Here is a 17,119-nt window from a genome sequence, read left to right as displayed (position 1 = left end):
AAATGAGAAAAGTCTTACCAATACTGCTTTCTAGTTAGTTTTATATTCACATCATTTCTTTGTAAGTGCTATATTGTAACTTGAATATTTCAGATTTACCTCAACTCTGTTTTGTGAATATAACCCTATTCTTGTAGAATTTATAGCTGCCTGGTCATTTGCAATTAATCCTGCACCAATACTTGCTGCCCTATTTAAAACCTGAAATGAATTTGATTTGTATACAGTTAGTGTGGATGTATTTTGAAATTACCGTATATATATTTGAGCATGTGGATTACTCTACATACATCTTTGAAAGAACTCAATTTATATCATTTGAGCAAAAGGTTGCCCGGCCGCCGTACATATCCAAATCAAAAACTGATTTTCTTTCGAAAATCTGGTGAAAAGTTATCACTTTTTTCAGTATTGTTACATATACTATAATTTAACCAAATTTCTAGCCAACTTATTTAATAATTCTCAGAGACAAACAAATTTCAAAAGGATTTGGTCTTTCTGAGGCTATAACCCGTATGAGGAGTTGATAATTTCAGCCATATTGACTGATTTTTAAATCTTATTATTGCTTTTACAGATTTTCTATCTAACATACTAAGTTTCCTAGAAAAACAAATAAGTTTAGGTTAATCTTATCATTTAAAGGAGGAGTAGATCAAAATTTGGGCTATGTTCACTTTTTTTTACCATTTTGTCCGGCTAATCATTTCATGAAGTAAGAAAAAACAAATTTTATATCATCTAAAAACATATATAACAATTTTTAAACAAACAACTGTAATAAATGAATAGAATTTCATTTCTTTATCTTGCAATCCATATCAATTTACTTTAATATTCCAAAATAAGTTACATCTTTCTTTTTTGTGCACCTGTTAAGCCTATAAATATACTTCTTATATTAGTTACAAAGAAATGCCAAAATGCCAAAGTCAAAAGAAAACTGATAATTCCACATCTTTCTCTCCACTGATATCATACTACAATAGTTGTTAATGACGCTGCATCAAAATAAGGACATGTTGAAAACAAAATAGTTTGATTTTTCTCCTCTATTTACATTAAAAGTCAATGTTATAAAAAGAATAACTTATCAACAAATTCAGAAATAGAAAAATATTTTCACTTTAGTTGTTTGGTCACCATGCTGACTTGTTTTCTACAGATGTAGTCTGTATGCTGAATTGTTTTGTTTAAATTTAAAAAAAAAATGCCATCATTATTAATTTGTCCTAAACTAAATGATAAACGCCCCGATTGGTCCAAAACTTGATATCCATATAGTTGAAGAACTATACTTTAATTTGTCTAAATGGTTGCTATGGTAACAAACATTTTTGCCTTTTTATTAGTATTTTTTGCATTAAAATGTATTTTACTGGCTAGTCTAGCCATATAATCATTTCTTATCCATCTAAATAAAATTTTAAAATGTAGTAAACTGAAAATTACTGAAAATAAAAATACTTATATCACAAAAATATGAAATTTTAATGTAAATAATATATGACTCACCTGTTTTAAGATGCTCTTATTGTTACAAGAAATTTATAAGATAACAAATTTTTGCTTTACTACAAACAGTCTCAACACTATAATAAACATGTAATAGATCATAAGAACTAATTCAGTTTAAGTATTCAAACAAATAAAAAGTGGTTGCTATGGTAACATCTTCGTTTCCTTAGTTTCAATTGCAGGGGAATATGCATTATTAGGACAAAAGTGCAACATAAATTTGACATTTGTAACCTAGAAAGCAGGATATTTTATTTTTGACACATTTGACAACTTAGTTTGTAATTCTTATTACCTCTGTTTCTGTCCAGGTTTGAATAATTTCAATTTATAACTAGTTTTGTGTTAGGCTATATGATTATATGATGTTTTGATAAGTTTAAGCAATTTTAAATTTTAATGTATTGTTTTCTCGTTTCAATTGTTTTACATTGTCATTTCGTGGCCTTTTATAGCTGACTATGTGGTATGGGCTTTGCTCATTGTTGAAGACCGTATGGTTACCTATAGTTGTTAATTTCTGTGTCATTTTGGTCTCTTGTGGAGAGTTGTCTCATTGGCAATCATACCACATCTTCTTTTTTATACACAAGTTTTATCTGTAGATGTACAAACTTAAACGTCTTAAACATATTTTTTCTGATAAAGGAATGGGATTTTTTGTTATGTTCCAATCAAATTCAGGTAATAAAAATACTCTTCCTTTATACAAACAACTATACTGACAACAAATTGTATATACCATGCCGCTGAATTTTAAGCAGACAAAACCCTACCAAATCATTGACTTTTGTAAGATCATTTGAATGTACACAACTGAAAAGATTGGTTGCCTCGTAATTAACATTTACTCCACATCTCCTTGTTTGTCTACTGACTAGTACTGTTCTTAATTAAAAATTATGAAAAGGTCATTTGATACTGTAATTGAAAACAATAATCCATAACTACAATTTTATAATAACTAAATTGATATTGATAACATATAAACATGCACAAAGAAACTATTCCTCATCAACTGGTTGGACAGAAGAATTCTTCCATCTCTTGTAAGCAACAACATATTCCTTTTGTGTATGCCATATCTTAAAGCATGGTTCAATGCACAAAGAAACATTACATTCTCTACATTCGTAACAAGTCTCATGACCTGGCCGTTTGCGTTTTTGTAGGTTGTTCATATTTACATTGTTCTTTTCAGCCTCATTGCAGACTTTGCATAAACGTGCAATGTTTTTTTTTTTGCCCACCCCTACAATTCTAGAAATGAAATGTCTTTCACTTAGGCGTTCTAATTTCGCATTTGAAGGCCTTCCTACTTTATCACTTTCTATTGGGTTATTAGATACAAGTTCAGTTATTAATTGTCTTCTGAACGCTTTATGTGTTATATTAGGGTGGTCAGCTTTATACAAAGTGTATGCATCTAGAACAGCAATAGCAAGAACATGGAAAATTACCTTTTTCCACCACTTAAATGATTTAACAACACTATTAATGTAAGTAATCATTTGATCAGACCGATCAACACCACCCATATATTTATTATAGTAGTTCACAACACTAGGTTTTCTTATATAATCATTTGTCTCACGGTCACGACGGCGTGTGTTGACCAAATTGGTTTTATGTATAGTCGAAAGCATAAAAACAGCCTTTCCATCAAGAAATTTGACACAATTTAAAGGACCATTACTCATTACAGAAAGATCTCCTTTATTTGTAAGTTTTTTGTCTTTCAAAAATTGTGGAATACCACGACGGTTAGACCTTACAGTGCCTGTCGCTCCTACACCTAGACCATAGAGATCCCAAAATAGTTGGGGTGATGTGTAGTAATTGTCACAATACAGATTATAACCTTTTTCATACATGCCTCGTAACATATCCATGACTAAGTCATACGTCGCGCCATTTGAGCTTGGACCGATACCCGACTTTCCTGTATACAATTTAAATTTTGAAACATAACCGTTACTGGAGTCACTGATCATGTAGGCTTTGATTCCATATTTAACTGGCTTGTCAGGACTGTAAACTCGAAATGATAGATTACCCCTCCAAGGAATCATTCCTTCATCTAATGAAATTGATTGACCAGGTGTGTAAACTGAGTGAAATCTGTTTACAATACGACCATAGAAAGTTCCAAGTTTAAAAAGTGGGTTGTAGTTTGGTTGACCTCTAGCAACATACTCATCATTGTTGGCAAGATGGAAGAAAGATGACATTAGGAGAAATCTGTCTCTTGGCATAGTTGACGGAAAGAATGGTGTTGAAGTGACAGGGTTTTTACTCCAGTAATCAGTCACGTCTGACTGTGACAGAATACCCATTGCAAAAACTACAGCAATGAAACGCTTCATTTCTGTGGCAGTAGTGTTTGTCCACTTTCTAAACCTTGAAAATCTGCTCAAGTTATTGTTTTTATCAAGATATTGCTTTGCGTATCTGTTTGTTTCCTCAGAAATGTTCTCAAAATCATTTTCATTGACATATAAATAGAAATAATCAGAAACGGACGCATTGTCTGGGAGGTCACACTTAATTCCTGGGGTTTGCGTAAAAGGTAGAAGTTCTGGATTTTTTTCACCCATAACCCAGTTATCAATATCAAACAAATCATCTCTTTCAGAAACATTGTCAATATTTAGGTCATCCTCAGCAAAGTCATTTTCAGTAAATCCTTCAAATTCTTCATTTTCACTATCAGTGTCAGCAAATAGTTCACATATATTTTCAGCAATAGATGTGCTGGCTTCTGCCATTATCAGAAAGTAAACACAGAAACGCCCCCTTTTTATTTTATTTTGCGAAAAAGAAAAGATAGAAAAAAATAGCTGCATATTTTGGATAATTCATTGGAAAAACAACAAAACTCATTCATATTTATCAATTTATTTTTCTTGAATATACCTGAAAAGCCCATAAATATGGGAAAATATCAGACGATAAATAGATTTGACAACGGATTCACATTTTGTTTCTTTGATTCACGTTTCTTTTATTTCGGAAAAGAATTCCAAGTTTTCAAAGATTTTCGAGGAATATAGGTATTAACAGCACCTAGAAAGATGGATTTGTGTTCAGGCATTATTAATTTTATGGGAAATGTGTATCCTCAAGCATGGACACTGATAGAGTTACTGAAAAAAACTATAAATTGTTGGTAACAAACTGTGCGGCAACTTTCATTTTCTCTTTCGGAACGTCTCTCAAGCGAGTAAACTTCCGGTTGATATTTCCATACAATTTATGTATTTTTACCACCAAACTTCTAAATTTGCAAAATATCAATCAAATAACAACGATAAATTAATATTCACCTTTAAGACAATATTTTATTCTTACGGTTTTAGACGAAATCTATTTATATAATACAGGAAAGGGCGGGGCATGTGCGCGGGAATTTCATATTTCACGTAAACTGTTTTATTTCATATTTTTACTTAAATAATTCCATTTTTTTCACAAAAGAACTTTTACACGTGTCAAAATATTCTTCTATTTACCCAGACATATAGTTTTGATAATCAAATGAACAAGAATTGAGCGAGGACGAAAAGGATTTCCCTAGATGTATTTTTAGATTTTTTACGTCATGCCAAAAACAATTTATTTTCCTGAAAGTAAAATTAAAGTGTATATTTGTTTATTATAAAGACTTAAAATGGTTCAAATTGAATAATGGATATAGATCTGATGGCTCATTCAAATTTAAACTCGGAGTTTTGTGATTATGCGAGGATTTGAAGGTTTTTTGAAAGGTCAGAAAATTGCCAGTGTAACCCGTCAAAAGACGGGTTCCGCACTGAGAACGACGACGTCAAACCCGTCATTTCTATTTTTGAATTCCTGTATTATGGTAGTCTATCATTCTATGACACCCTCTGAAGATCACCCACACTTTATACTTTTTTACAGTCTTATTATAAACACATCAAATTTTCACTTTGTAACCTCACACTGGTCAAAAATAGTGATTCTTACGAGGAAATTTGAGTAATCTGTATTGATTTTGACTGTTTTTGGCACACAATTGTTAACAATGAAAAGTATTTGATCAATTTTTTTTCATAAATTAAAGAATTCACAAACCAAAGAATGTTGTACGAATTATTAAAACTTAAGACTCCAAAGTCTGTATCTGTCATTTGGCAAATTGGCAATCATATTAATTTTTCACCTTTTTTCATATAAAATTTGATGGAATAATGACAGAAGGCTAGCTATAGCTTCAGATCAAGTGGCCTATTAGTGAGCTTAAATGTAGGAGAGCCATGTTGTAGTTGTTAGTGCATCTGACTACTAACACAAAGGTTCCTGGTTCGATCCTAGGTTTGGGAGAAAATTTCAGGGACTGAGTTTTCAGCTCTCCATTGACACCATTTGCGTGTATTGTCTTGAGAAACAATGATAGTCCGCCAGAAGGGGATGATAAGTGGCTGACCCGTGTTAAGAGAGAGACATATCTCTTGCACATAAAAGACACCCTTGTAGATTTTGATAAAGAGTAGGCTAATGTCGCTACAAGGCAGCACTCACACCTGCAAGGTGGAAAGGGATTTATATAAATTGCAATAACTTGTTTCCAAATTCACTATAAATAAATATGATTAAGCTAAAGCTTAAATGTACTCAACCAGTGCTGTAATTGACATATCAACTAGTATTACTTCATTGTTTTATCATGTCTTTTTTTCAATCTCTTAGAAAAGATTTTATCTTCACTCTAACATCATCAAAAACTAAGTTGTATAAATGTAATATGGGAGCCATATATACTAAAGTAGGAAAAAATTGGTTATAAGCATTCTATAAATTTCAAGGTGGGAGCCATGAAATAAGATAAATATTATGTTGGTTAATGCTATGCTACACTAAAGGTAAAAAAAATAAGTCAAGCCTCCCATAAACTTAAAATGCCCTAAATTATTCCTTAACAATATACATGTAGTTTACAACTGACTATTTTTCGAACATTCACTTATAAAAATTGAAAGATACCATAAATATATTGATTTTATATGGCATTTATTGGTTTATTACCAGACATCAAACTTATAAAAGTTTTATAAAAACAATTAATATATTTACATCATTGTATGATATCCATTTATACGGTTCTTTACTACTTGGCTTCCATCCATAGCAAGCACCATTACCTGAAAAATATAAACTTTCTCTTACTTAATTATAAACAATAATGTATATATATATTAATATATACATGTATTCCAGTAGCACCAGTAATTGTTGTTATATCATAGCATAAACATACCACCTGCTCTTAATTTATCACACAGGTGTTTTCCTTTTTTTAAATCTTAGATTAGGAAATTATCAATTTTAATTCTTCTGGCCTTGATATCTACTAGAACTCCTTATATCTCATGTTATATTTCTGATTGATTTATTGATTATTCGTTGCTTAACCACGTTAAGTGGCAAATATTTCATGCATACTCAGGACAGAAAAATTATCAATTAAAACAAAAGGCAGGTCCTTTAATAAAGGCTCTCCTGGCATTGCCTGGATGAAAGTAGTGGATATTTAAACTGCGACAGGAAAATGAGGTTATATTGAATAGAGATAGAAATTTTGTCTTGCAACAGGCCACCTACGAACCCCTTAAAGATTTGTTGCAAGGGTTCTAATTGAGCATAGAGTTTGGCACTCTCTTTAAACAAGGCATCAAATTAAGCATCACCTTGCTGACACGACATGGATTGAAAGTTGATGGCAATAGATGATACAAATATAATGATCTATCATAGCAATATTGTACCTACTTGATACTTGTGCTCCATTTCTGAATGCTTCATAAAGAGTCTGGACATTTTCATCCAGATATTCTAGAAGTTTACCATCTTTACATAATTTTGATATTCTGGCTTTGTCTTTACCCTGTAATTATAAACAAAAGCACATCTTTAATTAAGTGCAACATTTTTATAAAATCAGTTCTGATAAGATTATACTTACTGGTAATTGTTATCATTTACCAACTCAGTATTAGACATGGATAGTTAACAGTTTCTGCAACCATCAAATCATAGATTGATGCCAGGTAAAATACACCTGTTCGCTTATGTTAAGATAATACACTTTTTATAATTACTCCTAAAGAATATACAAAGTATATTGATGACACCACAAAAACTAAAAATTGTCCAAAAAAAAAACATGAAAAAAGGTCAGGGTCAGATGAAACCTGTCTGACAGACTTATAAACCTTAAAATCAGTGCATGCATCAATACAGTTGAGCAACTGCTTATAGTATCTAACATGTCTAAGAAACTGAACAAACAACAAAAATATAGCATCGACCAATGAACCATAAAAATGAATTCAAGGTCAGATCAATGTCTGCCATGTAACCCTTACACTAATTCCAAATTTCCAATCCCAAAATATTATCAGTTGCTGAAGTTCAGCTGAACCATAAGGATGCTGTTTATGGATGGACATATGACAGATGGATACTTTGTAACATAAAGCATCAGCATATATTGAATGATGTATACAGGTTTTCTACCTTCTGAAATATATATATATTTTTTGTTTACGTCATTGGAAGTGCTGCTGTCACTACTAGATAGTTAACACTGTGTCTAGCATTCACAGGCAAGACAAAAGCAGACCAAGATTGCACTGTTTAATTTCATATATTTTTAAACAGTGAAATGTCAATAAATGTTAATTCTATTTGTCATTCATTGCTTCATAAGGCCACAATTAAAAATATTTTGGTTTGCCCAAACCCTACCCAAAGGTTGAGACAGTGGGTAGGTAGGTAGGCATTTTCTTTTTTTTTTTCAAAAAGAGAAATTGAAGTATCGGGTGTTTATTAGTCTTCATGCCTATCTGATTAAAAAAAAAACTTCTTCAAATCAGGACAACAAAAGAATTTGAGTAGGCAGCTTTTTTCTGGGTAGGTAGCGTTTGGGCAAACAAACCTATTCTTTTTTATGGCCTAACAGATATTTTTTACTAAAAGTAATTATAAAAGAAATGACAGTAAAATCTGGTATTGACTTTAATCCTCCAGAACAAAGAAAATCTTCTTAACAGCAAGCCTCTTAAATCTAAAACAAATATTAAAATAACATAATTGCAACTGCATGAGTTGATTGTCTCTTTAACATCAACCAATATCAAATTATGAGAAAAATGCTCAACTGTCAACATATAAAAATATAGCGATAATATAACTTTTGCCAAGAGCTAAGAGGCATACAACACCACTTGTGTAAAGTAAAATTTAATTTTAACTATAAGAGTAACTACTTTCTATAAGAAAAACAAAAAACAAGGTCAGGGGCAAATGATATTTGATTGATGGACATACACCCTGGACAACAAAACTCCATATCAATTATTGTTTTACATGTATTCCCTAGTGAAGAACAGCTCAATCCCAAAAACCTTACACAAGTAAAAGAGCATGGACAAAATGTCACGGTCAGGTGAAAATTATTGACTAACAAGCAACCTTACACAAATTTCACCTAACTGGGGAGGAAGAAGGGATAAAGGTGATTTGAATTGTAAAGACAGAGTAACTGACAAATCTATTAAAATCCCTCCCCATTATGTCAATTTACAGATATGAAGAGTGTATTAATTATTCAGTATTTCTATTTCGAACCAGTTATTCTTGAGATGACAGTTGCTTTTAAGGGGGTTACAGGTATTTGTTATGAATTGATTACTTTTCTTTACAGTACATAACATCAATAGTAGTTAAATAGATATATACCAGATGAACTAATGTTACATTAATTCTAATATAGGTGTCTTCTTTCTATCTTTTATTCCCAAGTCAAAAGAATTTATTGATCCTCCATTTCTTTGTATCAGTATATAATAAACATATATTTTCACCATCATTCAGAAAAAAAATCTAATAAAATGTCCATGGTTACAAATTATTAGTAGCAGAAAAGTATTGTCATTATATTTTCAATTACTTTATTTTTTAAGTATATTTTCAGTTATTACATCTAAGTATAATAATGATACTTAATCCAATTTTTAACCCTTTCCTCCATGGATTTTTTTTTTAATATACTTGATTTGCATGGGATTTTTTTTCAGTTAAAAAAAAATCATCAGTTTTAAAGTGTTAATGCATTGTGAAAATCAATATTTCATGAATGAAATTCAAGTCAGATAATTCTCATGAATCTCCTTTTCATATTGGATACAATTTTTTTTTAAGTCTGATGCAGACATTTTGTAGTCAAAGCATTTCAACTGAGGTACTACACAGGTGTCAAAAGGCGTCATTATGGAGTAAAGGGGGTGGCGTCAAAAGGCGTCATTATGGAGGAAAGGGTTAAAGATGACATGAGGATTATTGCACACCTAGAAATAAGATACATGCAATACAGCTAATGGCATCCCTTTGAAACTGCTGCCATTGTCAAACTTTCTCAAAAATCTTTTTCCACAGAATCAAAACTTATTTTTAGAGTGCAATTACTTCTCAAATTACACTACTACCCTTTTACTATTTAAGACATATAAGTGCAAAAAAAATCTTTTATTTATTAATAAGTAGCAAATATACACATCTGTAATTCAGTGGTTGCCTTTTGTTGCTGTACATCATATTTGTTTTCCACATAATTTTGTACAAAAATTAGGCCATCAGTTTTCTCGTTTGAATTGTTTCATATTTGTCACTTCTTAAACTATAATAGCTGACTAGGTGGTATGGATTTTACTCAATGTAAAGGCTGTATGGTGACTTATAGTTGTTAATTTCTGTATCATTTGGTCTTTTATGGAGAGTTGTCTTATTGGCAATCATACCACATCCCTTTATTTTTAGATGTACATGTTCTATTAAATAAGCATTCCACCTTAACACACACACTTTTGGCTACCAATTGGGAAGGCCTGTTCATTTTAGTTTCAAGAGTCAATGAAGTATTTTGGGCTAAAAAGGGTGCATATGATATAATAATTGTTGCTATACCTGTTTTAAATAGATGTACTATAAAATAACTTTCTATAGGCTTTCTAAGGTACAGATTGAGTTTCTTAATGACTAAAGCTAACAGGTAAGCAGTACAAGCTCTTATAAACCTCTATTTAAAATCTAAATAAGATTATAAACCATCAAGCAAAGTAACAAATGAAGTCACAAAAGATAATCAACATATTCAACTAAAAAATTTTTTTTCTCTGTATTATTTACAGACGGAAGTGTATTAAACCTCCAATATTTAAATTTTAAGTAGTCGACAAACGATACTTTTAAAACAGAATCAATACGTATATAAAACAACTTACAAATACAATTTCCGACTGTGATTGGAATCGACTGTTACTTTTTGTAATAACTACTGAAGCTGAATGTCCCATATCCAACAATTCATTCACTAACGATGTTTAGTTCTTAATTGATTGATTAGTTTTCCAGGTAAACAGAGTATATTTGTCTACTTCATAACCATAAATAAAAAACTTCCATTTATTAGTATACTATAAAGTTTCCTTTTCCAGCCATTTATATTTTGCTTCCACAATTGACAATCATAGTATTAAATGCTAAGTTTCATTTTTTATGGTGATCGGTAGAAACAACAAAGACACAGGTAAATACAATGAAATATAAGAGAGCAGCAATCCAATAGCTATGTACCAATAGTGATATGAAACGAGTAATGTATCAATAATAGTACCAACACACTTCCAATCAATGTAAATGTTTATCACAACTTATACTTGAAGTGGGATGTATATCATGCCATTCTATTTTAGCCATTCAATACAAGTTACGTATATCTTACATCCCATGTGATAATTACAGCAACAATATTGACACTAGTTCTATTAATAAACTCAGAAATTCCACTAACATCTACATCTTTCTGTAAATAAAACATGAATCATCGCTTATGCTTCCGCCTAGTATAATCACTATTATAAGAAAAACTGGGAAGATATAGCTGCTCCCTCATTTATGCATAGTTACAACAAAGTCTAAAGTTATTAATTATTTAAAATAAACAGAACAGGCAAAGAAAATAAATAATGATGTGATTTTTTTTTTATGATTGTTTCATTTCCACAAAGATTGTGGTATTCTGAAATAGTTGCAGAATCAAGATGTCTTCCCCTTTTATAGGTATGACAAGGCCATGTTTTAACAAGGGAAATCTGAATCATCAATTGAATCAAAAAAGAAATAGGATTAGAAACTAAAGATTCAGTGAAAGTTTTCTTTAGACCTATTCTCCTGTCAACAGGGAGTTAAGGTTACAGAGTGTAACAGACAAGTAGACAAAACATTAATATAGGACTGAACAGAATTCATAATCCCTATACACAGTTGCTCCAATAAGCAAGGTGTATAATATCAGGAAAAGTGGAATTTAACTATAAAATATTTACTAAACATATGTTTTATAGAAGCATTTTGTCCATTCTTAAAACAAGAGTGCACACACTGAAATGTCTCGCCTTCTATACTAATCATTGATATTATGTTGATAGTCCTAAGTATAAAGCTAAGCTTTATTACAACTGTCACATAAACTTAACATTAACCAAGATAACTAAACAAAGACCAATGAACCTTGAAAATGAGATCAAGGTCAGATGAACCATGCCAGGCAGACATGTACAGCTAACAATGCTTCTATACAACATATATAGTTGACCTATTACTTATAGTTTAAGAAAAATAAACTAAAACACAAAAACTTAAAGTCATAAGAAACGAGTGACTGGTGAAAAATAATGTTCATCCAATTCTTGAACCAATGCATGTATGTATCATAAACTTAGTCCTCTGTGCACGATTTTATAATTTTTTACGCAAATATATCGTATAATCGTCATTTTTTTTTCTATCTGTCTGTTATGATTTAACAAATATGGCTACTCATTAAATGCCGTGTTTTGAAGCCGAAGTTTACCGATTGTCACCTTACAGTAAATAATCAAGAAAAAGCATGGGTATTTAGCACGTGTTTAACATATACAATCAGGTAATTGTTTATTTTAAAGACAGATTCATGCATATTGCTATCAATGGATTTTAACGAGGAGGGTCATGCTTAGGTCACTATGCATACGGAAAATATGTCGGCAAATTGCTTCCTGGCAGCAAGCAATTAAAAATAAGTAAACCTCTTCTAAATGTGGACAAATTAAAGAATTTTCCTCAGAAAAAAGTATATGTACATAAGTTGTATAATGAAAACTATCCATTTAGTTTTAAAAAAACATATGCATATTTTTTTTTTAATTTGAGGTTTCATATGACTTTAACACTGTGCAATGAACCGTGAAAATGAGGTCACAGTCAAATAAAACCTGCGCTACTGACATAAAGATCATAAAATATTTCCATACACCAAATATAGTTTACCTATGGTATATAGTATTAGATAAAAAGACCAAAACTCAAAAACTTAACTTTGACCACTGAACCATGAAAATGAGGTCAAGGTCACATAACATCTGCCCGCTAGATATGTACACCTTACAATCATTCCATACAACAAATATAGTAGACCTATTGCATATAGTATGAGAAAAACAGACCAAAACACAAAAATTTAACTATAACCACTGAACCATGAAAATGAGGTCAAAGTCAGATGACCACTGCCAGTTGGACATGTACACCTTACAGTCCTTCCATACACCGAATATACTAGCCCTCTTGCTTATAGTATCTGAGATATGGACTTGACCACCAAAACTTAAACCTTGTTCACTGATCCATGAAATGAGGTTGAGGTTAAGTGAAACCTGTCTGACAGACATGAGGACCTTTCAAGGTACGCACATATCAAATATAGTTATCCTATTACTTATAATAAGAGAGAATTCAACATTACAAAAAATTTGAACTTTTTTTTCAAGTGGTCACTGAACCATGAAAATGAGGTCAAGGACACTGGACATGTGACTGACGGAAACTTCGTAACATGAGGCATCTATATACAAAGTATGAAGCATCCAGGTCTTCCACCTTCTAAAATATAATGCTTTTAAGAAGTTAGCTAACGCCCCCGCCGTAGCCGCCGCCGCCGGATCACTATCCCTATGTCGAGCTTTCTGCAACAAAAGTTGCAGGCTCGACAAAAAACCCCAATAAATGCACACATAAAATTTCTGAATTTACAGTTTACGTAACAGAACCACTGCTTTAAAAATATAGATTATATTTGCATTAAACCATTGAACAAATGTATAAGGACATAATTTTATTCTCTTTTGACCCAAAGGGACATCCTAAGAGATATACATTATACATAATTCTAAAATAACTTTTTTACATGCAATATATAACAAGTAACCTCACTATAAGGTTAATCTTTCAAATTGATGAATTGATTTATTGATAAAAAAAAAGACTCATGCATTAAGAAAATCCCAGAATAAACCAGAGCCTAGCTGGTGGATGTAGCAACAAGGATTCCTACAAATTTATTCCAATTGTTCAATAGCTTCAAGAATTTACTTAGTGACTAAGAATGCACTAAACAATTTTAAACATGGATAACTGATAGTTATATCCCACACTTTAAGGCCCTACGGCTAGATAAGGTGAAACATATATGTAAACATCTTAGAATGTTATATCTTTTTATGCTCAAGGTTTTTAAATTGAAATATATGACAGTCGTAACTAAATTGAAAATGAAAACAACACTTGGAAAATTTTGTGCATCAGAAGTACTTTTCTTGGTTTACCTACGTAAGGATCACCTAAACCCCAAAATTTAAAAGCCAAGGCTGTATAAATACTTTAAAAAAATTTCAAAGTAGATAAAAGATGTAAAATGAACAATAGTCAATACAAATCTACTTACAGGAGCAATCTCAGACTGGGAACTGAACTTATCCTGGGAAATTTCTAAAGATTCTGACTGTCCCATTACTATCAACTTAAGTTGACTAATAAGGTAGATATCCTGGTATGAAATTTATGTGTAATATCAATCCTGTAATAAATCATGTGTGAACTGTGACCACTTATTTTCTTAACCCAGAAATACTGCTTTCAAGGTAAAGTAAACAACTCTTTTAAAAGTGACTACCAGTAGTAATTAAATGGTCAGTTTACCTGAGGACAAATTCACCACCAATACACATCAAGGTGATAACTAATCATACTTCACTATCTTTACTATGGGAAAAGAAGCAAGTTAAACTTTATATACAATAACATGTAGATCCCCTTATTGTAAGATACATGTATTCAGAGATTCAAAAGATATCATGGCAATCCCTGAACCATCTAATGGCTGTGACTAATGCATTTAGATTTAAAGAAGGTAATATAGTTTCTAAATGGTATGCATACCAATAGTCATGCTAGTTGCTTTTATTTGAAATGATAAAGCAGTACATGTAATAGCAATGTTGACCCAAGGATATTGAATATAATATTATATTATAACCAGAGAGAGAAATTTTTGCATATTTTTGAACATTTGAATTTTTTTATTTAAACATTTGTTACTGTTTTGCTCCACTGTTGCACAGAGGCCAGGGTTCATATTCTGATTGAAAATAAAACTAAAGGATGCAAAAACCAACAAATATTAATGGTCTAGTATTAGTGTTTCTACATAAAAATATTTATGAATCTGAGATGACTACAGCATTTGAAAATCAGAAAATTCTTTTCAATAAATATGACTTAAGGAGACAGAGCCTTACTGATGTGCATATTATATTGATTGATGATTGTTGGTTACTAAATATTATCAAGGCAATTATAACCAGATGCTCCGCAGGGTGCAGAGCTGCTTTATACGACCACAGAGGTTGAACCCTGAACAGTTGGGGCAAGTATGGACACAACATTCAAGCTGGATTCAGCTCTAAATTTGGATTGTGATGAAATACCGGTAGTTGACACAGCATAGGTTTCTGACACAGAATGAATGTGGTCTAATGAACTTAAAATACTTTTTTTGCCTTTGAGCAATTCACTATGCTGTTGAATATTAATCCTCTCAAAAAATGTTTGAAGAAATTTTCTTTTTATTTATGAAATCTGAAATGAGAAAAAATTTACCCCCCCCCCCCCCCTTTTTTTCACATCCCCTTTCTCTTTTTCCAAAACTGATCTCAATTCAAATTTCTAATGGAGTTTGCAACAATAACTACTCATTTAAATACATCATAAAATATTAAAATGTAACAGAAGGTGCTGTGCTTGTTATCACTGAATGGTAAAGATTGTTTTAATTTATCAGTTGGTAGTAAAAGTGAATATACATTGTATATTGTATAAAACAATGATTTAAGTTGATTCAACTACTACTCTGGACAAAGAAAGATAACTCCAATCAATTGAAAATTTCTTGCTATTGCACAATATTGTGCAATTAGATATTTCTTGCTATTGCACAATACTGTGCAATTGAAAATATTTGCTATTGCACAATACTGTGCAATTGAAGATTTCTTGCTATTGCGCAATACTGTGCAATTGAAAATTTCTTGCTTTTGCACAATACTGTGCAATTGAAGATTTCTTCCTATTGCTGAATACTGTGCAATTGAAACTTTCTTGCTATTGCACAATACTTAATATAATAATTTTGGATCCTCATTTGAACCAACTGGGCTCATAATCAAATTCTAAGTACTGTTTAGATTCAGCATATCAAAAAAGCCCAAAAAAAACAATTTTTATTAAAATCAAACTTAGTTTAATTTTGGACCCTTTGGACTTTAATGTAGACCAATTTGAAAACGGGACTAAAAATTAAGAATCTACATACAAAGTAAGATTTGGCATATCAAAAAACCCAAATTATTCAATTTTTGATAAAATCAAACAAAGTTAATTTGGACCCCAATTTGGACCAACTTGAAAACTGGGCCAATAATAAAAAATCTAAGTACATTTTTAGATTCAGCACATCAAAGAACCCCAAGGATTCAATTTTTGTTAAAATCAAACTAAGTTTAATTTTGGAACCTATGGACCTTAATGTAGACCAATTTGAAGACGGGACCAAAAATTAAGAATCTACATACACAGTTAGATTCAGCATATCAAAGAACCCCAATTATTCAATTTTTGAAGAAATCAAACAAAGTTCAATTTTGGACCCTTTGGGCCTCTTATTCCTAAACTGTTGGGACCAAAACTCCCAAAATCAAACCCAACCTTCCTTTAGTGGTCATAAACCTTGTGTTTAAATTTCATAGATTTCTCTTTACTTATACTACAGTTATGGTGCGAAAACCAAGAATAATGTTTATTTGGACCCCTTTTTGGCCCTCAATTCCTAAACTGTTCAGACCTCAACTCCCAAAATCAATCCAAACCTTCCTTTTGTGGTCATAAACCTTGTGTTTAAATTTCATTGATTTCTATTTACTTATACTACAATCATGGTGCGTAAACCAAGAATAATGTTTATTTGGACCCCTTTTTGGCCCCCAATTCCTAAACTGTTCAGACCTCAACTCCCAAAATCAATCCCAACCATCCTTTTTGTGGTCATAAACCTTGTGTTAAAATTTCATAGATTTCTATTCACTTTTACTAAAGTTAGAGTGCGAAAACTAAAAGTATTCGGACGCCGACGCCGCCGACGACA

At 31.4% G+C, this 17,119-nt stretch overlaps 2 protein-coding genes across 5 annotated transcripts in view; both read right to left on the bottom strand.

The window, feature by feature from the left end:
- LOC139487944 (long-chain-fatty-acid--CoA ligase 1-like) overlaps positions 1 to 17,119 on the bottom strand; it is a 42,605-nt gene that overhangs the window by 16,821 nt on the left and 8,665 nt on the right. For 2 of the 4 annotated variants that reach the window (XM_071273194.1, XM_071273192.1), the window contains exons 3-5: positions 7,315 to 7,429; positions 6,619 to 6,686; positions 100 to 201 (exon numbers count right to left, since the gene is read on the bottom strand). In XM_071273194.1, coding sequence (XP_071129295.1) covers positions 100 to 201; positions 6,619 to 6,686; positions 7,315 to 7,429 — 285 coding nt within the window. Of the gene's footprint in view, positions 1 to 99; positions 202 to 6,618; positions 6,687 to 7,314; positions 7,430 to 10,826; positions 11,363 to 14,365; positions 14,534 to 17,119 lie in introns of those variants that run through there. The other 2 variants (XM_071273196.1, XM_071273195.1) reach the window with 2 other exon arrangements.
- On the bottom strand, positions 1,151 to 4,667 carry LOC139487945 (piggyBac transposable element-derived protein 4-like). The gene has a single exon (XM_071273197.1). The coding sequence runs from the start codon at positions 4,365 to 4,367 to the stop codon at positions 2,526 to 2,528; it is 1,842 nt and encodes a 613-aa protein (XP_071129298.1). The 5' UTR covers positions 4,368 to 4,667; the 3' UTR covers positions 1,151 to 2,525.

The sequence above is a fragment of the Mytilus edulis genome, chromosome 9, assembly GCF_963676685.1.
Source record: "Mytilus edulis chromosome 9, xbMytEdul2.2, whole genome shotgun sequence".
NCBI classification, from domain to species: domain Eukaryota; kingdom Metazoa; phylum Mollusca; class Bivalvia; order Mytilida; family Mytilidae; genus Mytilus; species Mytilus edulis.
The sequence above is the reverse complement of the archived record's forward strand: the minus strand, read 5'-3'. Positions and strand labels throughout refer to the sequence as shown.

Bases quoted from the DNA above. Each gene is read 5' to 3' on its own strand.
- LOC139487945 (XM_071273197.1), bottom strand. From the start codon at position 4,367: ATGCAGCTATTTTTTTCTATCTTTTCTTTTTCGCAAAATAAAATAAAA.